This window comes from Saccostrea cucullata, unplaced genomic scaffold, assembly GCF_032062105.1.
Source record: "Saccostrea cucullata isolate Sc308-1 unplaced genomic scaffold, CSIRO_AGI_Scuc_v1 ctg23, whole genome shotgun sequence".
Lineage (NCBI taxonomy): Eukaryota > Metazoa > Mollusca > Bivalvia > Ostreida > Ostreidae > Saccostrea > Saccostrea cuccullata.
Genome location: NW_026932470.1, coordinates 287,501 through 311,929, shown reverse-complemented (window position 1 = coordinate 311,929; position 24,429 = coordinate 287,501). Strand labels below are relative to the sequence as shown.

Below are 24,429 nucleotides of genomic sequence, written 5' to 3'. Positions count from 1 at the left end.
TCTACAGGCAATAAACTCGCTTGAAGTAAATTTTCAGCAATCTAAAAAATAATGTTAATCAAGCAAGTTAGTCACTTGAAGAGACTACTATAAAGGGTTGGGAGATGGATAAAATATACAGAGAATTGTGGAGTGAAAGGTAGTTGATTAACCAATGCTAGGAAATGGTGAAATTCTCCCAAAAAGTGTGCAAAAAATATTGCGCGGTAAATTGCACCTTTTTTGCATTACGGGATCTGTAGCATTATGGTCAAAGACAAATACAGTATATAAAACCATAACAATGCAGATCTGCAGCTAACATGATTGTAGTAATTTTATTTAACAAAATGTGATTTTTTAATAAAAACCATGTTGATGTCATTCATTTTAAGTGCCTGTGGTTCAGTAAAATGAAGATTTATTTCTCATCAAATATTTTTATGCATTTATGACATTTGTTTTCTAAATACAAAGAAAAGGTTCTGTAATATGATGAATAAACTTTTTATACATTTACTTATGACGAGATTGATTCAAACTCTTTTGAATGTTATTTTTTCAGGTTCTTTCTTGGCTGTTTTTGGAGAATATATGACATGCTGATAAAGATAATTATTTCCATAGAATCATGATTATGAACATGCATGAAAGAAGAACCAAAACATAGTGGAATTAATATGTATACCTTAAAGTGATGCAGCCACAAGTTACATAGAATGGGAACCAAAGGTGGCATATCTTTGGTCAACTTTTGTGTCTTCAACCCCACTTATGGACCCAGGGAAGGAGAGGTCTGATTTTATAGCTATCCTTAAAAATTAAGTGATTATTATTTTAGAAAACTCTTCTAGCAAGATTATTATCTGGCCTTTTTTTCTCTTGGTAATGTGACAAGTTTAAGGCTACCTGTAAAATATTTCGGTGCACTTCTCTGAACTTTCTAGACATGGTGCCATAATATTGTAACGCTTCGGAACGCCTGCCTTGTGTTGAGAACAAAAACAAGATGTAAAGTTTTATAATTTTATTCAATAATACATGAACAACGAAAATAAATAACAGTGTTTGAAATTCACAAGTTCTCTGAAAAAGACAAAATCAGTACAACTACTGATATAACTGGGCAACTGGCACTATTTCCAGTAATTTGTAATTTAAGTATAAATTCCCCCGAAAAATAAAACGTGGCTCTCAATAAATGTTTACTAATAAATATTCCCGCTACTAGTTCAAATACTAGCACGCAGCAGAAATATTTCCTAACTCCTAAACTGGCTAGTGAGAACCATTTAGTTCACAACTAGTAATTATAAATAAAACTAGTACAATTACTAGTAGATTTTAAACCTAACATTACGTATTATGTACTTCAGTCACTTAGTGTGAAATAGACACACCCTAAATTACTCTGGACAAAATATATCTCTAGGACACAAAGAAAACGAGAGAGCAAACGATATCCATCTGGGTATTTATAGCAAAACCCGCCATAACCAATTATAACTAATAATTCCATCCCGTAAATAATAATCAGCCAATCAAATGTAATCATCGTCCCGTAATGAAATCTCACTCTCGTACATTGTATGTGAAATTATTACAATGTGTAAATAAATTAAATAAATTCATAAAACATAAAGTTACACTTTTAAAAGCTCATTTAACACTGTTTAACATTTAATTTAAAAGAATTTACATTAGATATATAAAAATATCACCGTGAAGCATCACTTTAAACAAAGTATAGCGCAAATTGGTGTGTCTTTAAAACATCGATCACACAAGAAATAAGGTAACTTTACAAATTGAAGAGCAACTTTAAATTACGTATGTACTTGAAAAAAGTGTGTAATTAAATAGCAAGACGATGTCTGACATTCAACACATCGAAACACAAGAAAAATAACATAGATCTTCACTACACTTAAGCAGTTGTCAACCAACAATTAAGAAATAACTCTCGCTGGACATTTCTACATTCCATACAAGAATTGATGGATGAATTGAAAGTATGCATGAAAGTGCTTTAGAAAAATACCAAGATAAAAAAAATGAGATTCAAGAAAAATGGGGGAGGGATCGTTACAATATTGTAACAGAGTTTAAAAAGTGCCTAATATGTGTTGTAAATAGTGAGGCTACGCTCCTCCTAGCACTAGCTAGTGGGTTAACCATTTAGCTCAGTAGGTAGAGCTTTGGATTTTAAATCTGAGGGTTGTAGGTTCGAGCCACAATGTGGACACACCCAAGCTATCGGTCATAATATACAGTTGAAGTCTATCATTGAGGATGTCAGCAAGATTTCAGTACTTGAATAAAAAAAAATTTTGCAAATTGGTGTTCTTTTATACCTAGTTTACAAATTGAAAGAAAACCTAGCTTGAAATGAAATGGTATGTTTAAAGCTTCATACTGCCTTATCATAACTACATAGTAGGGCATGAATTGAAATGTTGAAACTCTAATGCTATTTTTTGATGATTTAGGAGCACAAAAAGATAGTGTTCTTTCATCCAAAAGACACAGATATAGACAGTCAGATAAAACACATAGGCCTGTGTGAGGCTATAGTCAGATTTGCATTTTCTTATAAAAGTTTGATTTTTAAAATTTTATTTTAAAGCTGTTCTTATGTCCACACTTGCAATTCTACTACTGCAGCAGGTTTTTTTTTTGGTCAACTCTGATTTTTTGTTCTCTGATTTTGTTAACAGGACATTTTCTGATAAACCATGTCAAAGTCTCCATACCACCAAAAGAAGGCAGCTTTTCCTGGAACCAGAAAAAGACTTCTGGATGATCATGGTTTGTTCTTCATATCTGTCTAGGTTGGAATAGATTCTGTAAAAGGATGCAAGAAGTTTTTACAAGGCTTATGCGCCCAAAAAAATTCCCTTCAGAAATTTGTGCTAGGACCTGAAATAAACATAAATAAAGACATATCCATAGTATCTGAGATACAGATTAAAAATAACCAAAGTTGAAAATACTTAGAGAGGGATGTTGAGGCTTATTTTTCAATGGATAAATTATTGAAAAAATCATGCTATTCAACAGACTGTAAGTGTACCCTACACTGAGAAATCAAAGGACGGTCAGCCATTGTATGAATATCATGAAGAGGAGGTTCAGGACACTGTTTATGAAGCTATCCTTCAACAAGCCTATAGGATGTTTCAGGTAATTAAAGCTATCTTACAACAAGCCTTTAGGATGCTCGAGGTAACTATAGTTACCCTACAACAAGTTTACAGGATGTTTCAGGTAATTATAGTGATCCTTCCTACAAGAAGCCTGTAGGATGTTATAGGTTATTATAACTATCCTACAACAAGTCTAAAGGATGTTCCAGGTACTTATACCTATCCTTCCTACACTACAACAAGCTTATAGGATGTTATAAGTTGTAATAGCTATCCTACAACACACTTATAGGATGGTCCAGGTAATTATAGCTATCCTACAACAAGCCTATAGGATGTTCCATGGAATTAAGACTATCCTACAACAAAGCTATAGGATGTTCTAGGTAATTATAGCTCTTCTCTAACAGGCTGCTGAACCTTGTTGTAAATGGTAATCAGAGGAAGTCATCTCACAGCAAACCAACCATATAATGTAAGGTTTATAAGTACTTGTAAAGAGAGATATCCCTAACAGATCTATCTACCCTATGTTGTAAAACTGTGTTATTGTTTAACAGAAAAAGAATGACAAATTCTTAGATGTATATATTGTAGATTGTGTGTATGTGCTGATATTTAAACCTTTATTGTTACAGCTGTTCAATGGTACATTTGCCTACATATTAGACAGGACAGGAAATAATGTGAAAGTCCTGCAGCAAAGGCTGGAACATTTCTATGTTAGGGTAAGCATCTATTTAATTACTATAGGATTTATTTCATCTTTGATTATTTACAGCAAAAGGAAAATGCAATATGGTTTAGTTGCTTAAAAGTTAGCATATCATACACATTGTCCTTTAAACTTGGTAGAGTTTTAATGGTAAAATGGAAAATATTATTTTTCAGTACTTGTGTAAATACTGTAAATTATTTTTCAGTACTTGTGTAAATACTGTAAAATTATTTTTCAGTACTTGTGTAAATACTGTAATATTATTTTTCAGTACTTGTGTAAATACTGTAAATTATTTTTCAGTACTTGTGTAAATACTGGTAATATTATTTTTCAGTGCTTGTGTAAATACTGTATTATTATTTTTCAATATTTGTGTAAATGCAATATTATTTTTATACCATGTGTATATATCACTTTGTAAATTATTTTTCAGTAATATCTTTCTTGTGTAAATACTGTAACCTATGTATTTTTCAGTATCTTTCTTGTGTAACACAAATATTGTCCATGACCCAAGGGTGTGTCACCCAAGGTCATTTGGGGAACTGGTCACTGGAAGAAAAATTTCATAATTCGTGTATTATTTTGCCCATGACCCAAGGGTGTGTCATGACCTTGACCGAAGGTCATTTGGGGAACTTCAAGGTCTCTGGAAGAAAAATTCATAATTTATGTCTGGTCCATATCTTTCTTATGGATAAACTTGGTAGGTTCAGATACTTTTTTAATGACCTTGACCCAAGGTCATTTGGGGAAGTTCAAGGTCACTGGAAGAAAAATTTCATAATTTGTGTGCGGACCATATCTTTTTTATGGATAAACTGAGTAGGTCCTAATTTCACATAAAGATTGCCCATGACCCAAGGGTGTGTCATGACCTTGACCCAAGGTCATTTGGGGAAGTTCAAGGTCACTGGAAGAAAAATTTCATAATTCATGTGTGATACATATCTTTATTATGGAAAAACTAAAAACTTTCTAGTTTAGTACTTGTGTAAATACTGTAATATTATTTTTCAGTACTTGCAGACCTTACGACTGGCACATGGTGACATCCTTGACATTTTTTCTGGGATCCATTTTATGCCGCTGGACAAGAATACTTATCTTCATGTTCAGAGTTTTATCAACCTCCTAGAGGCTTCCTTCACGTGCATTAAATACACAGCATTCCTTTATAATGACCAATTAGTATGGTAGGTTGGGATCAGAGGATGAAACTTTATATTATTGTAACCATATGTAGTTCAGTGTTTATCTTACTGTATTCTTATTATATCATGCTCACATTTTGCTAAACTTTTAGAGATCATTTCAAGCTTTTATTTCTTTTACAAAGTAACCACCATGTAGAGCAATATATTGTTATATGTAATGCAGTGGCTTTCTTTTTTAGGAGTGGTTTAGAGCAGGAGGACATGAGGATTATCTATAAATACCTGATCAGCAGTCTGTTTCCGTCCTACCAAGAACAAGAACTCCAATCAACGACCTCAGCGTCCCCCGCTAGGAACTCGTCAGCCATGGGAGATGTGCATTATGGGAAGTAAGCACGCCTGACTGTCTTGTCTGCTTTAAAAAGCACATATTGTTACACATGATTTTGGTCTTCTACATCTACCTTTTACTCATACATGTAGGTTTGTAACTGGACCACCTGATATGCAGGATGAGAAAAATATGGGTAAAATTCCTAGAGTGTACATTAATACGGAGACTCCCAATGAAGAATGCTATCTGTTGGTCTACAGGGCTCACAATGCCAGTGTCTGTATGTTCCTACAAGGTGAGTGTATTTTAAAAAGATTGGTTACTAACAGTACATCTGAAAATCATCTACAGAATTATGTATAGTAATTAATTTTTTTCCAGCTTCCACCAAAGTCACCTTTGACCTTTGTCGTAAGTTGGACAGTTTCCTTGGTTCCCGACTGTCACAGCTGGCTTCAGAAATTGGGGAGCAGTTTTCTAAGAGAGCAAACACAGGGTGAGACCTATATATTAAAATACCTTAAACATATGCTGTGCTGCTGAATTATTGAGACATTTCACTTAAAATTCCTGTTAAATTTCCTTTAAGTCTTTCTTAACTGGACATTTTTTAAAATTACATGATTTAGTCTTCTACCACCTTATCTCCTTTATTGTAGGGCTGATTCAGCGTATCGCTTCATCTACTTTAACCACATGAACTTGGCCCAGAAGACTACAGTTCACTCAGACATGAGAAAGACGGGTAGTGTCAGTATTCCTCCAGAGACACTGAAACTACTGACCGATATCAGCTCCGACATGTCCAGGTATATCGTACTTCTCATCAATAAGGACAAAGGACATCATATTTGGGGGACAAAATGGCTATATAAAAATTGTCTTTAATGATTGATGATCCATAATTGTGTTTTGCTTCCAGCCTTAGTTCTGATTTAAATTAGCTCTAGAGAGAAAAATCTTAAGACTTTAAAACCTGACAAGCAATCTTGTTAAAATCTTGTTAAACATACAGTTTTCATGGATTTTTTTTGTTGATCCACGTAATCAAATGTTTCTTGAAATGAGAAATTTAAACCCATTATTTTGTGCACCATTGGAATTGACCTAGGAGGTGGGTAAATGATCTCTGAATGACCTCCGTTACAGGTAAATGTCTGTAGGCTTTCTCAACTTCTACATCATCTGAGTATTTGTTGTCTCTTTCCTACACAAGCATGTCAATAACTTATTTATCTTTAGTAGCCCAGAAGATGGTGAGATTATCGTGAAGACTTCAACAGACAACTGGGTGGTGGGGAAGAAATCAGACCAAAGGGAATTCTTTGTGGTTATAAATCAGAAGAATGCTAACCTCATAGAAATAAATGGTGAGAAAACTTGTATTTAAATAGTGTTCAGCTATGTGTTCAACCTTACTTTTTAAATTTGGACTGCTGTTTTCTATTGGTTTATTTTATTTTTCAGAGGAAGTCAAAAGACTATGTGCATCAAACTTTAACAGTATATTTTTCTTGGATTGATAGACTGTGTGTGGATTTTAGGCGTTTTTAATTCCTTGTGTGCAATACAAACTTGAGCATTGTATCAATGTTGATAGGATTTATCAATGTATTTATTTTAAATTTTATTAATAAAATGATGTATACTGATATAGATGTGTTTGGTTGAAAGGGCAGAAATGAATTTACTATTTTTAAAAGTTTCTAATGTGATTTATTTTTTCTCTGTCATTCCTAGCTTTCAGATTAATTAATCCAACCTAGATTATTTGATCATGTATTTACATTGCCCAAAGTATTCCATACTCAAGAGAATGTTCAGAGTACAATCAATTTTTAACCTGGGAGGCTATTGACAGATAAGTTAATATTACAAGGATTTCAACAACCTCATTTTTTCAGGTCAGCATTTCATAAATTCTGTTATTTATTGGGTCATATATTGGCTGGCATGTTTCATACCTATTGGTAGGCATTTGTTTTTATACTTAAGTCAACTATGTAATGTTCTGTCTACCAGATAAATACATTAGGGTCATGGCAGATCTGAGCAATCAATGGGGGATGCTTACTCCTCCTAGGCACCTGGTACCACTTCTGGAATTCCCAGGGGTCCATGTTTTATTTCAGGTTTATTTTAAAGTCATGTATGACATATTTTTTATAAGTTCAGCCTCACTAAAATTAAAAAGATTTTGCTTTCCTGTAAATTACACAATTTAAATCAATTACGTTTCATAGATATCACAGATTTAAAACAATAACCGATTTATTTCCGGCTTGTAATTAAATAGCAGACACAGTTTAACGTCAATTTAATTATAGAAATGTGGAGATATTTTATTTCAAAATGGGGAAATTTGAATTTGAACGTAAATAACGAATATCATGTAAATCTACACTGAAATCTGGATTTATATTTTCAAGCTCAGATACGCCCTATATAGCTTTAATATACATGTATTTTGATAACCTTTTATGTCCCTATAAAGGCTATAATCAAAGGTTGGGGATCTAGTTTTCGACCTGTTTGTTTGCTTGTCCACAAAAAAGTGAACCTTCAATGCCCTTCATTTTTTACCCGTGTTACACTACATAACCTGAATTGGGACATTGAAGTACCCATATACAAATGCTTCAAATGTGACCTTGACCTTGCTAAAATGACCTAGGTTGAAAATAGGTAGATCCTGTGGAAGTATGTAATCTGTGTACCGTTAAATTGTAAACCATGAACTGATCTCTATCAGAAAATTATGGACCTGATATTTGGTAACCTTGAATTTGCTAAAATGACCTTGGATCAAGGTTCTGAAATAATATAAGCTAAAAATGAACTTTGTTTCAACCTCCAAAATTAAACTATTAATGAACATTGAACTGGACACAAATTTAACAGTTTTCTGACAGTGAACTTGAACTTGTTGTATAATCTTGTCATGACATACTTTCAGGATATAACAGGAACTAGAAAACTGACCAGTCAGCAAGGGCCCCACCATGGGGTAGAATTAATAGGGTGCAGCTTACGGAATGATTAAAAAATGTACGAAGAATAAGCAACAGCAACAGCAACTGTATTCTTAAAATTTCAAGATAATTCCTGAATATTCAAAAACCTGAAAATAATATCCTTGTATTTACATTAGGCAGTAAAGAACAACTTACCATTGAATGTATATTTAAACAATTATGAAGCTTGTGTTATACAAAATGCCAGCCTTCAATGAATGCAAATATCATGAAGGCTTGACCTTAACTTCAAACAAACAGCAGTTGCAGACAAAGGTTTTCATTAATCTTAAAGTGACAGATAAAGAAAAGCCTACTGAATTTTCTGCAGCAGGCTAGATAATTAATCCCAAGGGATTAATTGTACCTCTCTCATCATTTTCTTCTAAAGTTACAATTAGAACTTTTTCAGTATTAATGATAGAATGGGGTTTTTATACAACTATCCTAAAAATTAATAATATTTTTGAATCAACATAAAGTGAAAAGGTAAATCAAAAAATCTTCAATCTATTTCTTGTTATTAGAATTCAATGAAATCATAACTATTAAACAAAAATAAATTAGAAAAATTTATAATTAAATCCACATTTCAGAGTGTTCATAGCATTCCAAGTTGATTTAACTTCAAAACAAACTTCATTTGCAGACAGAGGTGGTAATTCATCTCAATTTGACAGATAAAGATAATGCTCTGGATTTTTCTTCAGGAGGAAAGCTAATTAATCCCAAGAGACTCATAGCAGCATTCAGTTTACAATGGGAACATCTTCCGCAGTTATCTCTCTTTGCCAATGCTTTCCTATATAAAGTTAAGAAATCTACCCCACCACCCCAGCTCCAAACCAGGGGACATAGAGAACCAAACTTAGCATCAAAATATGTATTTCTGCCTACTGAACTACCATACCAAATTTGTACTTGATTGGGCAACCATAAAAAAAGTTGCCCATTCATTCTTATGCATAGTTAAGGAATCTACCCCACCACCCCAGCTCCAAACCAGAAGACATAGAGAACCAAACTTAGCATCAAAATATGTATTTCTGACTACTGAACTACCACACCAAATTTGAACTTGATTGGGCAACCATAAAAAAAATTATTAGAAAAAAACAGAAAATTTGTGGATGGAAGAGTGACAGACGGACAGACAGACAGTCGGACGGACAGAGTGATTACTATAGGGCACCCACAAATCCTTGCGGGGCCCTAATTATTTTGTGTAAGTACATGTATGAGCCTCAAAAATTCACCATTGCAACGCTAATCTCTGAGGTATGATCTCCCAATGTTTTTCTATTAGGAAGTTGCAGAACAAAAATTTTATCTCTTTTTCTGTCAGTGACCTTCAACTTGATAAAATGATATGTTAAGTGTGATGATGAATTCCACTGCTTTCAAAAGAAATTGTCTTCTCCTAAAGGTCTTACACTGCACTGTTTATGTTTGACCTGTGACTTTCCCCCCCCCCCCAAGTTCAAAATCACTCAGGGTCATTTAACCCCTACCAAATTAGGTTCATACAATAGACATACTTTTCCCCCATGGGTTATATTTCCACGGAATCACAATTTCTCTTCAATATGGTGTAGATTACACCGATTTTTCTGGTTTCCATTGTATAATCTCTCATTTACCTTAGTTTTTGACACATTTTCAGTTTAAACCTGACTGCATACACAGCATAAATTGTATGCATGTCATCAGTAATCAACAGGTCCCAGGATCATGAAACAGACTTAGACTCAAGTCAAATTTGTAATCGCCAGTAAAATGTTTATTATTGAACGAATCTCTAATTCTGCTATAAATAAGAACACTTTTGTAAAGCAATATTAAAAAATATTTTAATTTTTGTCTTCTTAATAAAAATTCTAGTACAGCATGAATATTTGGACTTAAGCTTAAGATGTTTCATGATCCTGGGACCTGGATGATCCCTACACAAGACAGTACTAGACCAGTTATGTTTTACAAGTTGAGGAATGGAACCTTGACATAATGATCATCTATAAGGCCAAAATAAAAAATAGTCTTGTTTCCTGCTACCCGACCTACCCTATTTTTTTGCACCCGACCCTAAAGTTTTTTTTAAGCTTTTGGGGAAAAAATTCAAAATTTTAGGAATTTCATGTTTCAAAAGTGAAAAAAAAATATATACTCAAGTTGTATTACATGAAATATATGTTTAAAATATGGACTTTCATAAAATTCCACTGTTGTGCATCAAAAGACATGGAATTTCATTTTAAAAGATGATATTGACCTAGCTATGACATGTTCATTTTGGTTTTGTAGTAGTTCATATCCAGAAAATACCTTTGGAAAAAATAAAATTAAATAAAAAAAAAAAAATAATTTTCCTACCTACCTACCCTATTTTTTTCTGGCTGGTAGCAGGAAACAAGACTATTATTTTTTTGGCCTAACCATTCCTTGTCCTTCTATAACAGGTACGTTAGTTACCTTCATTTTAACATGGCTAATGCAAACTACAGAGGATTCTGAAGGTACAATAAACAAAGGCCAGTCCTGGACAAAGTTTATTTACAAATAACAACAAATGTCCAGCTTCTTGCATCCACCATCTCACTACTGAAAAAATAAAATTATATATAATTTAATAAAATAATACAGATTCAAAATTTGTATAGCTTTACTTGAATGGCTATTTTATCATCATATGGAATAAATATACAGATGGTTTTATACATTGAAGCAATAATAAAGTTAAGAGTTTACTTGCAATATCACTTAATATTAGTCAGAAATTTTGTAAAGCTGGCCACTACAGGTAATTATCGAATTCTTCATTTATGAAGAAGACTTCAAAGTGATAATGCGATGCCACTAAATTTTGTGGAGGGTTAATTTTCGTTGTTTTTCAAGGTATGCAGAGGACCTTGAATTCATGACCACCACAAAATCTAAAATTGAACAAGCATTACTATTCAACACTTCTCCAACCTCAAAATCAAATCCTTACTTATCAATAATTTTTTCTCAAACCTCAAAAATTGGCACAAACGTAAATATGTGATTTTTTATTGTATACACATGTACATGAAGTACTTGGTTTAAAAACTCAGTACAAAGTAAAATTCTGTAATGAGCTGTTCCCAATTTTAAAACATAGGAATCCAATTACATCCATCAAGCTCTCTAGTTATGAATATTTTTTTTTATTTTTCTAAATGAGAAACATGTACTTTTTATCAGTTTTACATTTGGATGTTACAAACTTTACTAAATATTATATTGAAATGGTATAAGAAATGTCACACCTATAAAACAATTCTGCATTTATATATTGTTATGTCACACCAATAAAACAATTCTGCATTTATGTATTATTTCATTCTTATCATTATGATTAATTTCACTTGGCTGCACACACTCTGTTAGTCATCAGTTAAAGATTTTATCAAGAGGAATTAGTTTATGAGATAAAAGTCAAATCTGTATTCCTGGGGAGTAAAAGTCAAAGAGGTGTACTTTGGTGCACACAATATATATTGAAAAAAAAGAACATGTTGACTAGTGCTACATAGATTGAAAATTCACATTTTGGGGAGGGTGCACTCGTAGAAAAAGTTTATACTGTTTTATTAGTGAGTCTGAATGACTGTTACTACAAACCATCAATCTATGGGAAAATAAGTGATTCAGAAATACACATTACAAAAAATATTCAAGTGTTTCAAGTGTCCTGACAAATAATGCTTGAAATCTGCTTATTTTCTTGAGCACTTTTTTCGAAGACTTCGATTAATTCTAGACATCTTTCTTGTCATAGTAATAAAATTCAATCTCAAACATACATATTGCCACATGACGTATGTGAGAAAATGAAAAGATCTACACTGAAATCAAAAATTTCAAATAGTGGTTCATTTTTACTGTTTTCATGGTAAAAAGGGACACCAAAGTTCAGGTCTTCCATAAAATGAAAAAAATTCAGCAAGAGGATTGCATTCATTTCCTCAATTACAAAATCAAATCCCTTGGAACTACATGTAGTCTCTCTTCCTTCAAAGTCAAAAATTTGACCCGATGGAAGTAGTGATAGTTTGATTGAGAGTGTAGGTCATGTGACTTATTCCCTGACCTTTGTGCACCTGCTGAATAGCTGCTAGAAAAATCTAGCTACAACTAGACAGGGAAGAAAGAAGCGAAGGAGAAAACAGGAACACACACACACAGACAAACCTTTACATGTACCTTGGAACCATGGTTTACTTCTGTAAACAACATTGTAAACACCATCTCAAATACACTTTAATACAAATAATGCGTTCATTGTGCGAGGTAATTTTTATCACTCAACCTTTTCACAATGATTGTTTCTTTTCTTTTCTTTTTATTTTGTACTTGATCTATATGACCAGCTTGGGTGAGCAAAAAACTTATTTTATATTTTAAGCATTTGAAAACTTTTGGGGGAAAATGGAATGTATTTTGCTATTGGGAATGGGTCCTAAATTCCGCTATACAGGGCAGTGGAAAATCCCTGAATATAAAATTTCTTCCTGGAAATTCAATTAGGGAAGTATTAAATATAAAAGTAACCCTGACTTTAAGATTTAAAAAAAATTGATAGACAAATATAAAACTTTCGAAAATATTGTCAGTTTTCAATATTTTAAAACCTGAAATCTTTGAAAAATTATAACAAATGTAATCAATTAACTAGCTTTACTGTGTGTTATCATATCAGTACTGAATTTACTCCGGTGAAAAATATTCATCTATAAATCAAGCTGCAGTCACAAACATTTACTGAAGGAGTTTTCAGTACAAGATTTTTCTTTGATAGAAATTCATAAACAGTCAACAAGATAAAATCTCTTCTATACATTCACCATTTGGGACACACAATATCAGTTTTAATCTCTGTACAACAGTTCTATGTTAAGACCACAATAAAATTCCTGTAAGAGACATAATAAACGATGAAGACCTGGTGACAATAACAAAGTCCCTTACCTTCTTTCCTGCTCCCACTTTCGCCTTCTTTGTACCACGGACTTTCTTTTGCCTATTTTTCCTTTCTTTCCTTTGTTTTCTGCCTGATTTCTTTATTTCAAGTAACCCGTGCTATAAGAGTAAGATGTTCTTATAATCTATCTTTGAAAAGCTTTTTATGAAGGGGTGTCACATTTTATCAGAATGTAAAATTATTTTCAGATAAATTTATTTTATACATTAAAGCTCTATGCATGTTATTGACAATATCAAAATAAAAAAATAAAAAAAGATACCAGTCACTATTGTATCAAAATTCAACAAGCATTTACTAAATAAATTTTAAATTTTAATACATCCTACACTTTCCCGTAAAATTGAATGTGGAATTTGATAAGTAAAAATTTAAATCATTAGGGCCAGTATTCATGTTTAGAAAGTTGCCCTAAGCCCAAACTGTCATTCAATACTCATTCTCCAAGAACTACAGCAAAACTCGATTATAACGAAGTCACTGGGACCTATGAAATTACTTCGCTATATCCGTAATTCGTTATAATCGTATAAGAAATTCATTGAATTTATACAGCTGGGAATCCAAGATGACTTCGCTATATCCGTGAATTCGCAATACCCATGTTCGTACTAAACGAGTTTTACTGTATATCTTTTCTTTTCAGCTATCATTAAATAAATGATATAAACCTCTTTATAGAAAGAAACAGTTTAAATAATTACTCTTTGTAATCTGTACTTGGGTTCAAACTTCTTGGCAAAATCTAAGCTGTCATATATTAATCCAAATCCTGAAGTTTTGCCTCCACCAAACTTGGTCCTGAACCCAAAGCAGAAAATGGTATCTGGGGTGGTTTTGTACATTTTGGCAAGTTTTTCTCTAACTTCTGTTTTAGGAATTGTAGCCTTGCCTGGATGCAATACATCAACAATCTGAAAAAATAAAATTAACTGTACTGCTGTTTTTAGGCTTCTTTCCAGTGAACATTTACAGCTGTAGATTGCTTTGTGAGTGAAATTTATAAGTTTTCAGGTAAAAAATTAAAATCCTTTACTGAAAATACCAAAATAAGCTAGCCCTTCTATCTGGAAATTTGTATGTAGATTTATTTAAGCAAATTTAAGGTAGATCGCGGGTTTGCTGACGTCATAATAGGATTTGACGTAAAAAGCTTACCGCGTTCAAATTAGCAAGCAAAAAATATCTTCAGCAGTGCTAAAAGTGAAATATGTATTAAAGTTTGTTTGGTGTATTTTTTGTATGTAATTGAGAATAAATGATGTTTTGATCAAGTTTGTCTTTTACATTAGCAGTAGTATTTAACGCTGATATCTGTTGTTTGTACACACCTTTCTAAAATATCATTGCCTAATTGTTAATACATTTACGAAAACGAATTCACCGCCGATATGTCTGGCGCCTGCCCTGCAGTTTATTATATTTTTTTTCTTGGGGGGGGGGTGTCACTTTTATGAATTTTGTTTGTTTAATTTAGTTTCCATACTAATCTACTTTTATTTATTTGTTTTATTATTATTTATTTGTTTTACAACCATCTCGATCTCATTATACAAGGTATTCATTTTCTTCGTGATGATGTACGCCTAGATTGGTAATATTTTTATGCACAACAATATTGTCTGAGCCAAGTACAGGTAAAAGATTTTCAAAACAAGAAAGAAATGGACAGTATATGGTACGTCAAGATGTTTGATGAACTATCATTTGTACATGAGTTTCTCTAACTGATGATTTTTTTTTTACGTTTTTTTTTTTTTGGGGGGGGGGGTTAATGAGAGACGTAAATGATTTAGGTAACATTACCAAATAAAATATCACCAAATAAAATATGTACGTCCTATAAATTGTCATCTATAACTCAGACCCTTTTATTAATGACAATTAATAGCGATTCGGCTTACAACTGCAATTGCTTTTTTGTGGGGGGGAGTGTCAAGGCAAGAGCTGCAGGTCCGTAGGAAACAAATTCCAGATCGGGGCACAGCTACTCCTGTATATTTTCAGTTTGGGGTTCTATCAACAACCAAAAATTCCTTGACAAGCATAAAAAAGAGGGGGTGTCAGGCGTTTTAATTGAGGCGACAATAGCATAAAGTAGCAATGTTTTCTATAGTATCAATACCTGTTTTTTAGTATACTGTATCCTTTCTAAAGTATTCTATATCGGTAAAGTAATGATAAAAATGGCCTTTACGACATTTCGAAGGGAAAACTGAAGTTTGTTAATTCAGGGATATAGACAAAATTAATTCATTCTATGAAGTATAAATGTATACAATATAGGTCATAAAGCTACTTTAATTCAACTGCAATATTTCCGATTTAAAATCGGGTACATATTATTAATAGCTATAAATGATGCAAAATTTATATATGTTTGAAAATGTTCTCAAATCCGCTAAGAAGTGTTTTTTTTTTTCATTACATCCATGTACATTTGTTATAATTTTTCTGCACCCCTAGCCTTGTACGTTTATTGCGAGAAAAAGAAAACATGTGACAATGAAATAGTGCCACGCTGTTGGTAAGCTATGGCAATGATTATATCGGGAAATTGAATTCACCGATTGCATGCTTTATTTTAAGTGAATTGTTGATTATTAATTCATTTTTTTTCGAGTCATGCAGGCATACGAAAATAATGACGTCGTAACAACGTAATATAACGTCGTGATGAAAATATAATACTTCTGATGAAAAATTGTAAAACTTTAAAGTTTTTTTGCAAGAAATTGAGCGAGAACACATACTAATTTTTTTTAATAAATCGATTCTAAATTTACTTGACATTCATTGTATCGAGTAATATATAATTTGTCTGCTTCGTTTTAATTTTATGATTATGGTTTTGAAATGAGTATACCGGCAGAAAAGGGACATTTTACTATATATTTCATTGAAAAAGCGTAACCTGTTCTCATCAACATCAGCCCATTTGAATTACGATTACAATCTAACCACGCAGACGAATCTAAAAAAAAATTCAGAAAGAAAAATTCAAAACGAGAGGAATTAGCCAACAAATTTTTAGCCTATGTTTTCAGGCAGACAGTAAACCCGCGATCTACCTTAAGACAAAATGCAACACATGATTTTTAATCTGATCGTAAATTCATGTATTTTTATTTCAACTGTATGTAAAAAATGTTTCAGGTCTCTTTTGTCACATTCTTTATCTAAACAGACCAGATCAGAGCATGTCATGCATTAAATTTATTTTGCATTCAACAGGTCCAGTCCAAAGACTATTTCTACCTACGTAGCTATTAATAGCTACCTAGGTATTTAAAGCTACCAAAAGTAGCTATTTTTACCTACTTTATATAATTTATGCATTTTGCGACCAAAAGACCAAACGGCGCAACATGGTAAATACCATTTTTTTTAATATGGTCACACTAATGATGAATACGACAAAATTTTTGCCAAAAAATGATTACTTCCTGAATCGGCAATTTTACATTAGTTTCTATGCAAAATTTAAAATATACGAAGTTTTCATTATTTGGCCAAATTTTTGTCATATTCATCATCAGTGTGACTGTATCAAAAAATTGTGTGCTCACCATGTTGCGCCGTTCCTGCATTTGGCCACAAAATGCAAGTAAAGCAGAAAGTAGGTAAAAATAGCTACTTTTGGTAGCTTTAAATACCTAGGTAGCTATTAATAGCTACGTAGGTAGAAATAGTCTTTGGACTGGACCTGTTCAATTCACAATTCTTCCTCTTTTTTTTAACTCTTAATGAATAATTTCTCAGAAAAGTATTTTGTGAATGGATTACATGTGCAAATTTGCTTAGAATTTAAATTATTTGAAATATTCCAGGATGACAGTAGCTGTACATGTGTAGGAAACATAATATTACCATTTGCTTTCTGCACAACAAACGATTTGTCATGAACTTTCTAGTTCGGATGGTGGCCGCCCCTTCACTCTGAAATATATTTAAAAATATGTTTCTAAAAGTTACTATAATAAAAAGCCAGAGATACAGAGTCTACCCCCCCCCCCCCCTTTCCCATTTTGTCCCATTCTTTCCAGGTCCGTACTTTATTCTTATGTTCCGAGTGAACATAACAGGCAATATACGTATTCCTATGTTAAAACATATTACAAATTCTTAATCTTGAAGTGTCCTTTAATGTTTTACTGATTAAATCGAAGAAATTGCACAAAAAACGTCATTATTATGTAGATGTAAACAAACATATAAAATGGTGTTTTAAATTCAAATATACACCTAAACATGAAAATATTGCACATAATGTTATCATTGTTACTTTAGATTTTCATTTATTGTTCATAAAAATATATGTAAACTCTAGATTCGTTAGATTCAACAAGATTTAAATAGGTATTAATCCCCACCATGTTGAATGGTTGTACGAACACCGGAAAAGGACGAAAACCGGAAGTACGAAAATGAAAGTAGACCTAGAGCTGTTCGAACTAGTCTGTCCAGCAAATGTGCATCTATTTTAGGATGCCCCTGTAAATTACGAGTTCTTTTGGTGGGTACGACTAAATGTTCAAGCGATATATTAATTATATAATTGGTAATTGTGATGGAATCCTTCACATGAGAGAATGTTGTGCGTTCCAGAGAATCAAAGGTTGTCGTACACATTGAAAACAGTTTTTAATATTAAAATAAAAATATTATTATAATGCAGAGCAATGAGAGCATAAATAAACAAATCGATTCTATTCAAATTACCTTCACTATATTCTTTTCAGTTAAACTATGAGGGCTCGGGCATTTTATACATGAGTCTTTATATTAATTGTTATGAAATGTGAAAGAGAAGAATAACGATGGGCAAAAATCAATATCAAAGTATAAAGCATTAACATTAAATGATTTTGGATCCGAAAATGAAATTGGTATAGAAAAAAATCCTGGCCATTATAAAGTTCAACTAGCCATGGTAACGAGATCAGAGGAACTGAGTTCATTGATCCTACCATTAAAATTTAGTGTAAAGCCCTGTTCACATGCACTGATTTATTTACTGAGTGCAAATTTTGCATGCATGCAAAATCTGCACCCAGGTGTAAAATATATTTGCTAAGCGTTCACATGGAGCTCAACATATCATATAAAATGGCAATGATTTGTAAAGTTGAATAGAAAAAATTGCAAATTGTTTTTGGTTCAGAAGAAGGAGGATATTCCCATACTGTGTAGCTTTAGGTCTTTTTGCTGGCTTGGTCATTTGAGGTATCAGTGGGCTAGGGAAAGTGTGACAGAATTACACGGTATGTTACAAAGGTGTAATGATTCTTACTGGATTAAGTGCTTTAAAATGGGAAGACTCGCATTCGAAATTTTATGAGTTGGACAATAGTTACTTAGCTCCCAAGGAAAATGTGTTTGCAACCCACTAAGGATCTAAAAGCAAGTTGATGTTAAATTGTACATGTACTGCATGCAAAATTCCCCTAGTGAGTAAATCAGGGCATGTGAACGGGTATTTAGTAGAAAGAATCATTAATAGACAGGGATTTATCAGTACCTTCTCAGGGACCGAAATTCGGCCCCATTCCTAATTTTTCCCAATTTGGCAGTATTTTTTCCCAATTGCAGAACATTGCTTTTTTAGTTATCCTTGGAAAAATTTTGACTTGCTCAATTGATGTAAGAGTGAATGGTAAGAACTGCAGGCATTATTTCAGATAGAAAAATATATTTTCAATGCATATTTTAGAAAATGTGCATTTAGTTTAAATTATTTTGCAGGAGGTAATTATTATATTTACCCAGGGATTTAAGATCCCTGATCTCCCATGACCTAAATTGGAATTTCATGGCACACAAATATACTACCTTAAGTTGTATAAAATGAATACTCATTGAATTCAAATTTACATAGCACATTTATTAGTCTATTTTTCATACTTGATCTTGTATGGTGATTAATGAAGTTGGATCATATTTAATTGTCTGTTAATTGGTAGCCCAAATTACAGCAGTAAATAAATTGAACCTGAATAGTGAATACATGGTTTAAGCAACATACCGTAAATCTGGAAATTTTTGATGTAGATAAATTTTTAGCAAGTTTGCGAGTTCATTACATTCGCAAAAATATTTTTCTGAAAAATAAATTACCAATAAGAAAATGTAAACAAAGCAGTGGTAATTCGCAAAATTTTGAAACGTAAAAATTAATCAACACCATTTTGACCCGAATTCGCAAAATAAAATCGATGTAAAAATTTCCAGATTTACGGTATATATTTTTCCCAATATCATCAAAAAGCCGATAACTTTTTCCCAATTTCCAAAAAATGGCGTTTCCCAAAATAGGCTGATAAATCCCTGATAGAAGTTATTAACAAGAACATTTTGAAACTTTCTCATGAGTTAAAAAATTATGTCATAAGAAGATGAATTTGTTTCAATATATAATATTGAAGTGCATCTATTAACAGAAAGAAAAAAAAAACAACACTTAAAGTGAACACGGTTTTATTAAAGAATTGATGTTTTCATCAAAGTGAATTTCATTCTGTTTGACCAAAAAATTATGTAAACTTAAAGTATATAACAAATCATGCTCATAACAAAACAAAATGGTCTATTACTGGCACTTCTCTATAAGCATGTTTACTGTATGTTGTAGAAAATAGGTGAAAATACTATTGAAAAAGAATTAATGATTATCAAGGTTGTGAAGGCCCAAAGTTTATTGTTTTATTCTAGAAACATTTAATTATAACAATGCTGCCAAAATACCATTCCTTTGTTATACCCTTTGCTACTAAAACAGTAAATTTATATTTAGATTACTGTAGACATACTTTTTTCCACGGGGTCATAATTCTGCGGAATCTCAATTTCTGTTTAATCCCCAGGTAGAAAATTACGTGGATTTCTTAGACTGTCAGTATGTGCCTTACATTTATATTAAGTACGCTTGGACAAATTACTGCGGAAAATTTGTGACCATGTACATAGCGTACATTAATACCACACGGAAAAAAATACTTTTACAGTATTTGCTAACAATATGTAGAAGTACAACAAAGTTCTATCTTTTAAAAAATATCAAGATTAATCAGTCTCATAGTAAAATTGGTATATGATAAACATTTCTATTTTACTTCACAGAGCTGTTTGATATGAGTGAACCACCTCAGAAGAAAAGAAAAACCATCTTAGATTTTTTCCGCAGAAAAGAAAAAGGTACACTGTGATGATTGAGACATTTAGATTAAATGATGACCATATTTAATTATACCACCAACTTACAAGATAAATATGAAATACAATACTTTTTTTAATTCCATAATTTTCTTTGAAGTGTTAAATTTTCTGATTAATGTTTAGTTTCTATTCTTAGTTTCAATTATAATTACATTAACTAAAACACCTAATCAATGTTAGCCAATTTTTTTTATTACAAAACATATTTGAATTCACTTGAAATTTACATGTCAATTCTGCAAAATAACTGAATAAAAAAATAAGGGCAAGATTTTATTCACTTTTAATTTATGGAATTGTATAATGGATTTAATTTTAATCATGTAGTGTAAGAAAAAAGATGATTGCCTTTAAAAATGTCAGTTACTGAGACGTAGGCAACCCAATTTCTATGATGCACGGTTATTTTTTTTTCTTAATCAAATACTGCATTATACATGTTATACACTTACTGTTAATTAAATTATTATGTGATGAAGAAAAAAGGTTATTGGAAATCATTGAAATCATAATTATGTTTCAATGAGCTTTCCTGATCACAGTTTTTCCAATGTCCTTCTGTCTGTTTGTAAACATTTCATATTTTTTTTATTCTTCTCGTGAACCACAGGGCCAGTTTTAATTTCACTTTCCATAAAAAAATCCTTGGATAAAGAGATTTTGAGTTTAAAGGTATTAAAAAATAATGACTTTTTTAAAAAATCAAGCACTATTTGGCCAGAAAAACTAAACCTTTAATATGTAGAAACCTCCTCAGGCAGTGTAGATTGGGAGGTCAACATGACCACTACATTGCCAAAAATTTCAACTTATTACCGCTACATTTTTTCAGATTTTCGACCGATCATTACCGCTACATTTTTCCGGCCAAAAATAACTCATTATCGCTACATATTGAATCAGCCCAAAACAACTCATTACCACTACATATCGATTTAGCCAGGTATGGTTCGGTATATGAGTTCTAATCAACAGAATTCACGCACTATCTAATCAGAATGAGTATCTTTATAAAAATAACTGCAGTCGAAATTTAATTATTTAGCGTCATCTAAACATTATGACCACAATTGAGAAGTTTGTTACAAATCAATGGAATGCCAACTTATCGATGGTTATAAATTTAGAAAACAACAATATGTCAAGCAAATGGCTTTCAAGGCTTTAGCAATAGTGTAAAAACATTTGACAAAACTTAGAATTTTATCTGTGAACAGTGCTTGATTTTAATTTTTTTGTGTTTTATGAAATAAAATTGATTTTAATAATAAAAAAAAACCATCATGCTCAAAGTCCTACTTTCACCTCCCCGTGGTGAGCAGGGGAAATGGGTCTTATGCATGTATCGGTTGTACTGTACATGCATATGTGGCTGGCTAACGAAAGTAGCGGTAATGTATACTTTTTTATGTAGCGATAATGTAAGTTTTTTTGTAGCGGTAATGACTATGTAGCGGTAATGAAATTTTTGAAAATGTAGCGGTAATGATACGCGCCCCTCAGGTTAAGTTTTGTATAAATTGTGACCCTTGGGGATAGATGGGAAGACAAATATTTATGTAGGAGTACATCATAAAAATCTTTAAATAATCTTCTCCTCAAGAACAGTAAACCCATAATTGGTCATATCTTTATGGAAGTGTCCAGTGGTTTTAATACTGTTTAATTAATCCTAGGGATTAAAATGGGGCTACAGTTGGCAATCAGAGTTATTCCCCATTCAGAGCTAGCTACTCTGGTGGACATCGTGGCTTGCTGGTGTCATCAACTTGACATGCAGCCAAAGTTTATCTAACATCCACACATCTGGGAGGAAGTAAACCCTATGTTAATTATAGATGCTATATTTGGAATGTTATTTTTATGATAATTTCTAAACCCTGCCTGTTTCCTTTGAACAACAGACTTTGATAATCACTTCCTGAGATGAAATTGTGTCAGTAGTAGAAAAACAAAATGTTTGGGTGGTTCTCAGAGCAGGGGGCTTTTTATCTGAGCTGGCTTTTATTTAAAGGTAAAAAAGAGACAGGTACAAATATGGAGGAGAAGAGGGTACCTACTCAAAGTCATGGCACATCCCAGTAAGTACTCTGTCAACAGAATCTTGTTGAAATTTTTCTATGAACTGGTTTTTGTTTTGGTGATATTTCCCGTTATTCTAAATTCACATACACATTACATGTACCATAATTTCAGATCTGTCAACTCAGAGTCGGGGAAAAACAAGGCCACCCTATTGGATAAAAGTTCTGGATTCAGTAACAGTGGCACAGGTTAAGTGGAAAGGTTTCTAAATACATGTACATAACAAAAATTAACTTTTTAAAATATTTTTTTTGTTTTTACTCCTTACATTCATGTTACTGTTATTAATTATAATAACTTCCTGCTTTCTGTTATTGATATTTTTAAGAGGTTTAATATGCAATGTAGTTTGAACTTTATTGTCTTTTTCAATAGAGCTGAAGAGTTCCAATACTTAAAGGAACTGTGTGGTACACTTTAATGACTATATATGATGTTGTACACTTCTTCTGAAACACATTTGCATAAACAAAACACTTAGAATATATGTTTAGTAAGAAAAAGGGCGTATAAAGCGTGTACAATCCCCCGCTCTGAGACAAATGTTTCTCAATTTTCAAAAATCACAGAAAAGTTATATTTTTATAAAATTATGTTCTCAGTAATCAGTCATCTTCAAAACATTTTATTATTTTATTTTACTGAACAACTTAACATTTGATAATCTTTATTTCAAAGTTGACAGTTAAGCATATGTAGTGGAAAATGGGTTTAATAGAGCTATAAAAAACGAATTTTGAACATGATTGGGTCAAGTCTCCATTCTTCGTGAACACTTAAATGTTGGAAACGTAAATGTGAAATCTATTTCATTTGTCCAAAAATGGAATCTAAACCCATTCTATATGAAAATCGAAAATTTCTGAAAAAATTTACGCTTCAACAAACCCTTTCATTTAAATCATACTGACAGACGACAATTATGCATATACTTTGTAGCTAGTGGTTAAAGCAGTTGGTCTTGGACCAAACCTGCGCTATGGAGAGAGTTCGAATCATATGTGAAGCTTTTTCTTTTTTGATTTCAAATGTCTTAAAAACATGAGTGAAAAATAAATTATTAATAAACTATTAAAACAATGAAATACATGAATACATGAATTAGATGTGTAAAAGATTATATAAACCATAACATTTTGAAAAATACTACTTTTAAAATTGAGAAATGTCTTTTTTCAGAGGGGTGGCTTGTCCTCGTATTGTACGCCTCCATTCTTTATATATTTTACTTTGAATTAAACAAGAGATTTTCATAAATGGATAACTTTTCCTTTTATTAATTTAAGATTATAGTTCCATCAGATGTTCATGGGCAAAAAACTCAGCATGCATTACCAGGGGTTTTTGAAAGATATCTATGAATGAAAATTCCTTTTAAAGAAAATAATAATAAGTATGATCCAATTCTCTGATGGACATATTTTGCACCCCCATGATACATGATCGTGTTTTATTGTTTATATCATATTGCCGTACCTTGCCATAAAATAAATTTAATTGGTAATTTTAGATCATGCAAGTAGTATCAAGAAAGCCCAGATTCCCGTGGGCACCCAAAGCACATTTGTACCAAGTGGGACCTCAGGTGCAGGCACCTCAACAGCTGGGACCTCTGTGTTAGGAGGAACCTCGGTAAAACCTGGCACCTGTCGCTCTGACTCCCAGACCAGTGACTATAGTGATGGAGACCCGACACAGGAATACTCCCCAGATCTGTTTGAGTAAGTTATACTGTATGTTGTACCTTACAGAATACTGTACTAAATAGTGACCCTA

At 32.3% G+C, this 24,429-nt stretch overlaps 3 protein-coding genes across 6 annotated transcripts in view; 2 read left to right on the top strand and 1 right to left on the bottom strand.

Annotated features, from left to right (window-relative positions):
• The first annotated feature begins 544 nt into the window (after positions 1–544).
• On the top strand, positions 545–6,991 carry LOC134235199 (vacuolar fusion protein CCZ1 homolog). Its single transcript, XM_062717321.1, has 12 exons — positions 545–773; positions 2,469–2,559; positions 2,690–2,787; positions 3,040–3,162; positions 3,764–3,853; positions 4,867–5,042; positions 5,243–5,392; positions 5,487–5,632; positions 5,719–5,833; positions 5,997–6,146; positions 6,580–6,707; positions 6,805–6,991. The coding sequence occupies exons 1-12, from the start codon at positions 699–701 to the stop codon at positions 6,858–6,860; spliced, it is 1,398 nt and encodes a 465-aa protein (XP_062573305.1). The 5' UTR covers positions 545–698; the 3' UTR covers positions 6,861–6,991.
• Positions 6,992–10,884: 3,893 nt separating this feature from the next.
• On the bottom strand, positions 10,885–17,800 carry LOC134235197 (small ribosomal subunit protein eS24-like). 3 transcript variants are annotated; one of them, XM_062717319.1, is made up of 6 exons: positions 17,727–17,800; positions 17,224–17,292; positions 14,058–14,267; positions 13,341–13,451; positions 12,564–12,595; positions 10,885–10,949 (listed from the first exon to the last, which is right to left on the bottom strand). In XM_062717319.1, exons 1-5 carry the CDS (start codon positions 17,727–17,729, stop codon positions 12,590–12,592), a joined length of 399 nt encoding a protein of 132 aa, XP_062573303.1. In that variant the 5' UTR covers positions 17,730–17,800; the 3' UTR covers positions 10,885–10,949; positions 12,564–12,589. The 3 variants fall into 3 exon arrangements, with proteins under 3 accessions (XP_062573303.1, XP_062573302.1, XP_062573304.1); XM_062717318.1 differs by having other exon boundaries at positions 12,576–12,595; XM_062717320.1 differs by lacking the exon at positions 12,564–12,595.
• The window catches only part of LOC134235194 (poly(ADP-ribose) glycohydrolase-like), a 26,122-nt gene continuing 19,469 nt past the window's right edge, over positions 17,777–24,429 (top strand). Inside the window, exons 1-5 of one of the 2 annotated variants that reach the window (XM_062717314.1) lie at positions 17,777–17,869; positions 20,473–20,547; positions 22,583–22,649; positions 22,765–22,841; positions 24,164–24,374. In XM_062717314.1, coding sequence (XP_062573298.1) covers positions 20,484–20,547; positions 22,583–22,649; positions 22,765–22,841; positions 24,164–24,374 — 419 coding nt within the window. In that variant the 5' untranslated portion in view covers positions 17,777–17,869; positions 20,473–20,483. Of the gene's footprint in view, positions 17,972–20,472; positions 20,548–22,582; positions 22,650–22,764; positions 22,842–24,163; positions 24,375–24,429 lie in introns of both variants that reach the window. The other variant, XM_062717313.1, reaches the window with a different exon arrangement.